Source organism: Rhincodon typus, chromosome 4 (genome assembly GCF_021869965.1).
Source record: "Rhincodon typus isolate 14 chromosome 4, sRhiTyp1.1, whole genome shotgun sequence".
Taxonomy (NCBI): Eukaryota; Metazoa; Chordata; class Chondrichthyes; order Orectolobiformes; family Rhincodontidae; genus Rhincodon; species Rhincodon typus.
The window spans coordinates 44900983-44906529 of NC_063335.1; the positions used below are offsets into that span (position 1 = coordinate 44900983).

At 40.1% G+C, this 5547-nt stretch overlaps 1 protein-coding gene across 2 annotated transcripts in view; it reads right to left on the reverse strand.

The window, feature by feature from the left end:
• Positions 1–450: 450 nt before the first annotated feature.
• LOC109919445 (squalene monooxygenase) overlaps positions 451–5547 on the reverse strand; it is a 25215-nt gene continuing 20118 nt past the window's right edge. The window contains exons 9-12 of one of the 2 annotated variants that reach the window (XM_048596386.1): positions 5301–5443; positions 4019–4115; positions 3318–3405; positions 451–2011 (exon numbers count right to left, since the gene is read on the reverse strand). In XM_048596386.1, coding sequence (XP_048452343.1) covers positions 1819–2011; positions 3318–3405; positions 4019–4115; positions 5301–5443 — 521 coding nt within the window. In that variant the 3' untranslated portion in view covers positions 451–1818. The remainder of the gene's footprint in view (positions 2012–3317; positions 3406–4018; positions 4116–5300; positions 5444–5547) is intronic. The other variant, XM_020519452.2, reaches the window with a different exon arrangement.

Sequence of the window (5547 nt, forward strand, 5' to 3'; positions counted from 1 at the left end):
CATCTTGGCAGGTCTCAACAGTGGCCAAGCTGTTAAATGGAGGTGCATGCACATCATTTGCAGCAAAACACCACTGGTGCCAAAACGTCTCAGTTTAAAAAGATGAATCCTTAATTTCTGCCCAATTTGAACTGGAACACTATGAGCTAATGTTTAGAGTTGGGGATTCACAAATTACGAATCATCTTCTCACCCTCCCAACCCATGTACAAACGCCTTAGGAAACTGGGTTGGCACTGAATAAAAGCTGAGTACGGTTCCCTTTCCTTCCATCCTGTCTTCCCTTCAAAAACTGCGTCATATTTCAGAGTCAGCTGATGCAGTGCCCTTATTTGGCCGCATCATTTTCAAACCATGACCGTAGCAGAATCAATTTCAGGTAACTCACTTATGAAACTGATGCAGCTGTGAGGTATAAATTCAAAAGAAAAACACATTTTCAGCACAACATTTGGACAAATTATAAACCTTTTAATCAATTGTTGTGTACTAATATAGTAACAGACATAGTATTAATGGTAGAATAATTAAAGATAATGGACAAATATCGCCAAGGAAAATTCATTACTGCTTTTACAGTTGTACATTATATACACTTTTAATATGGTATACAAATTTCTGGTGCAAACATCAGATCAAGAGAATGCTATTCAAGGAAGATATGTGGTCTGCTTAGCACAAGTTAGGTTTCATTTTATAAACCAGGGATGAAAAAAGATCTAAAACCAAATCTAAAGATATTTAACCCTGCAGAATAGGAATTGCACCAAGTTTGTTTAGCCAGCTCTTGATATGCCTGCAGTGTTTTGTAAATTTGAAACAAGTAACATTTAGCAGTTATAAATCAGTAATGGAAATAACTTTCCACTCAAAAATGTATGTACATAAAGTAAGACAAATACAGGCATGGATTTTTTTCTGTCTACACAGCTAACATCTGCCTTTTTCGCTTCCAGCTTTAGCCTAGCAGCAGTAATTCTGTTACTATTGATCGAATGTCATTCCTTCCTAATGAAGCCCTAGTTCCACCGGTTTTTACAGTCTTTTTGAAGACCAGTCACTGTGATATAAAGGACCATTCAGAGCTAACTCTTTGTGAATTAGTGAAACTTGTTGATAACACCAAGTTGAATTGCACCAATCGATCAAATTCTACTTCCTGTCTGTTCGGAATACCAGTGATGTTCCATCATACTAGTCTTAATCTTATCCCACATTTCAATAAAAAGTTATTAGACCATGTTGCCCTCAAGGAATGATCAGTGCCTGAGATATGCTTTGATGAAGCTGGGATGTTTTGGCAGTAATGAAATCATCAGACAAATGCAATTTCTACTTTTTACAAACAATACATTATTTAAATGCAGCCAGGTAAAGATAATTCTCTTCACCTCCTCCCCTCCTTGGGGAGCAATTCAGTTTGTGGACATAACTTTTTTAAACGTTTTAGCTTGATGTTTGACTTTGAATAATGGAATGATAAATGAAAGCGCATCATTAACAGCAGTGTGGCAAGCTCAGTGCCAAAAGCCATATTCAACGCTCTTTAAAGTATGTTTGATTTGTAATAAATGACACATCATTTTATGTACACTATTAATATGTGCTTGTTAAGTATCTTGCAGTTACACAGTTGCATCACATATCCGCATGTTGTAATATTAACAAACATTCTGCTACTCAATTGGCCACAGGAGGGGTCTTGACTTTTGACAACAGTACCAATCTTTAGACACAACAGTTGAGGTAAATGTCCACCTATTGCAAAGGCTCAGTGTGATATTCTGTTCTTATTCATTTTTATCGTTTTCATGTTATTCAGTAAACAAGATATTTAATTTCAGAATAAATGAGTGGAAAAATAACTGAGCATGCCCGATAGACAATGACACTACCATTCAACAAGGCTCGTGGTTTCATGTACCATGGTTCTCTCTTGAAAGAGAAATAAATCGCATAGAGTGCCACAGCAAAGAAGTGTCCAATCAGTGTCACTGGCTCAGGAGATAGCCTAACAGAAAGTAAGGCAGCAATTAGTCACAGATAAGAATTGTAAGAGGTAATATTACAAATCTCCGCAAGCATGGGGCAGATGTTGCAGAATTATTTCTGGAGTATTACAATATTGAGTCATATTTCCACTTCATGATATTTCCTGCCTGGTAAAACTACCCTTCTTTGTAATCCTATTCCTAGCATCCACATTAATAACTGATTCTATAATTTTGGAGAAGTGATGTACATTAACACTTCTTTTTATCTTCCATGTTTCAAGCTAATGAGAACCTTTCTATTTGAACGTCATGAAGTTGCATCATAAAAGATGCATTTTCAGGAGATGCAGTCTTGATCTCCTCCTGTGCTCTGTAAAGTTACTGAATGGAGACCTGGTAGGTGCTCATAGGGGACTGTAAAAGTTATTACCTTTCAGCCTGAACTGGGTCAGTGCTGCCTCAGTGGTGTGGGGTGCACAGAAAATTAAGGATTAAGAACGTTATTAACTTGCATTCCAGTTTTGACTTTTCTTCAAGAGACCAAAGTGACCAGTATCTTCCCAAGTAACCACTGTCTCAAGACTGGTACTGATTTTTAGCAGCATAGTCAAGTGCTTGGTATGAATTTAATGAGGGTGGGTGGGAACATAAAGCAGCACTGATACCCAAATATCATGCAGGCAGGAGTGACTGAATAGTGAACAGCATGAAGGGACTCTGGCAGACTATTCATCACTACCTTGGGAACACTGAAGGGGTAATTCCTGTACCTGCATTTCTGCAGCCTGTTCGAGATGTAAGTTGTCAATGGACACCTCCTAATGCAGGATTTCTAAAGATAGATGGGGTAGGTTCCACGATTAATTCGAACAACACTTCCTGATTAAATATATATGAAGCTGAGGTTGAATTTAATCCAACCCCTCCGTGGAGCTGAACTTGGAGACAGAGGTGGGCAATGTGATTGAGTGGGAGGGGCCATCTGGAGTTGGGGACAGAGCTGCCCAGCAAACCTTGTTATGTTTGCCAATGGCCTTCTCAGGGGGTTTCCTCATTCAAAGGGACTCTCTGCTCAATTGAGGTATTTGGCATCAGCTCTCAATGTCCCCTCCCCAATCCTGGATGCCACCTCCCCATCTGGAGACTGTGTCAGTGGAGGTACTGCCAGATTTTGTCATGGATGATGGACTCTTGCTGATGACATTAAATTATGCCCTGAAGTAGAAAAATGGTGGCATTTCACCACCTCACCATGCATGATGAAGAGAAATCTGCCTCACAAGTCTTTTCATAAAGCGTATGATTTCCAGCGTTCAGACTTACACTGATAAGAGACCCACTGGTCCTGTCACACACTGTCCACCCAGTTTGAAATAATGAAAGCAAGCCTTCCGGAGTTGATGCAAGGAATCTGTAATTAAATGCAATATAATGAACTCTATGTAAATTTATTTATAGCATTAATGTGCATTTTGTACCAATATTAAATTCAATTTCTATTGGAGAAATACAAATAAACTCAACAGATTGTTAATGTGATCATATTAAATTTAGACAATATTCAATGTGACTGCAATTTTTGTGTTCATTTTGATTTCAATTTAAAATCAGAAGGCATCTGGGATTAACATCAACAATTATTTATACAGCGCCTTTTACACAATAAGCCACATAAGACAACATTAAGACAAATGGCCAATGTTTGTTGAAAGCAGGTTGAAAGAAAGATTTTAATGGTGGTTAGAGAGCCTGAGGAATGGAGAAGTTTAAGGGAGGAATTCCAAAGATTAGGCCTAGGGAGGATAAGGCACAGCCATCAAGGGTGGAACTATACAAATCAGGGCTGCTCAAAGGACAAGGATTAGTGGACCTGTGGAGTCCGATGAGAGAGATATAGAGAGGGGGAAATCCCTCCAAGCCAATGGACGGGTTTGCAATTAAGGATGGTAACTTTACAGTAGCACAGTAACAGCAATCAAATGAAACCCGATTATGTGGACTCTTTCCCAAGAGTCGGAGCTTACCATCTGTAGCAGCAAATAGCTCATACAGTGCTTGAGCCAGGACATTCACCACGAAGGAATGGGACTTCTTCCGTGCCCAGTGAAATTTCTTCTTGGCCTGCAAAAAGTTATAAATGATTGCGTGAAACTTATTTCCAAACTGCTCTATCACAGTACGCACTCATTGCAAACTCGGTGTGTAAGGGCATAATTATGGGACAAATCTCCCAACTTCCAGATTGTTGATCAGAGATAAGACCAGAAAGTCATGTTATGATCATGTAGACACCCTGACTGGTGAACCTAAGTGGGAATTTCCCAGCACATTTTACATTTCCAATAGGCAATTCCTTCTGCAAATGTCTCTGATTTCAGAGAATTCAGACTGTGCTGATGTATTTATCCGAGTAGTTACCCAGGAAATATTAGGCAGATTAGTGCCTCATCTAATAACTGGGTAAATACAGAACTGTTACCCAATTATCCCCCAACTCTCCTCCAGCTCACCATCTACTCTCCCAGCACTCCCTTAATACACATTAGACAAAAAATCCCAAAGAATTGCAGATGCTGGAAATCAGATACAAAATCAGAAATGGCTTGAAAAACTCAAAAGGTCTCGTGGCATTTGTGGAGAGAAAGCAGAATTAATGTTTTGGGTTCAGTGACTCTTCTTCCCCCTGAATACACCACTGACAGCCCCTCCCGACCAGCCGACTACTCTCTGACCCAATTGCCTTGCTGTCTAGCCCCATTACTGACCCAATCTGACTGCACTCCAAGCCAGAACTTACTACTTCCACAACCTGACTGCCCCTCCCAATCCATCTCCAACTATTCCCCAATCTGATTACCTCCTGAACACCCAACTGCTCAAACACCCCGATGCCATGACTACTCACCATCTTCCAGATGTCCTCCTGACCCAATCTGGCCTGATTACCCTCTCACCTACCTATCCAACCTGCTCAGACTACCCACCAATTCATTTACCCACCTGATTCAGTTCCCCACCTCATACACCTATCCATTCACTCAATCACCCACTTATTCACCCATTCACTAACATTCAAAACCTGGACCTTTAAATTTGCCATCCAGCGGATAGTGTTGTAGGAAGTGGGTGTGTCTTGCACTTTTCAAGTGAAGCATCAAAATCATTGCTGCCTACATAGCTGACTGTTACAACAATCAGTCACCAGGAAAATTGTATGTTCTGATCACAGAAGTCATAAAGCAACTAAAACTGAAAATCCAATTGAATTTCCTGCCATAACTTTTGTGGGATGTTCAAATGTCTCACCTTTAGCACTGCTTCATTGTCATGGAGATCTGGAATGTCACGCAAGAGACATTTCCATATCCTCACATCATTCAGGACAACACTCATCCCACCCCCTGTGAGAGGATGGCGCATGTTATATGCATCACCCAAAAGGAGCACACCTGAATAAGAGATGAAGCAATTGTTGTATTAAAGCAAGGTAAAAAGAGATTTAAATGTGAGATAGTAGGAACTGCAGATGCTGGAGAATCCGAGACAACAAGGT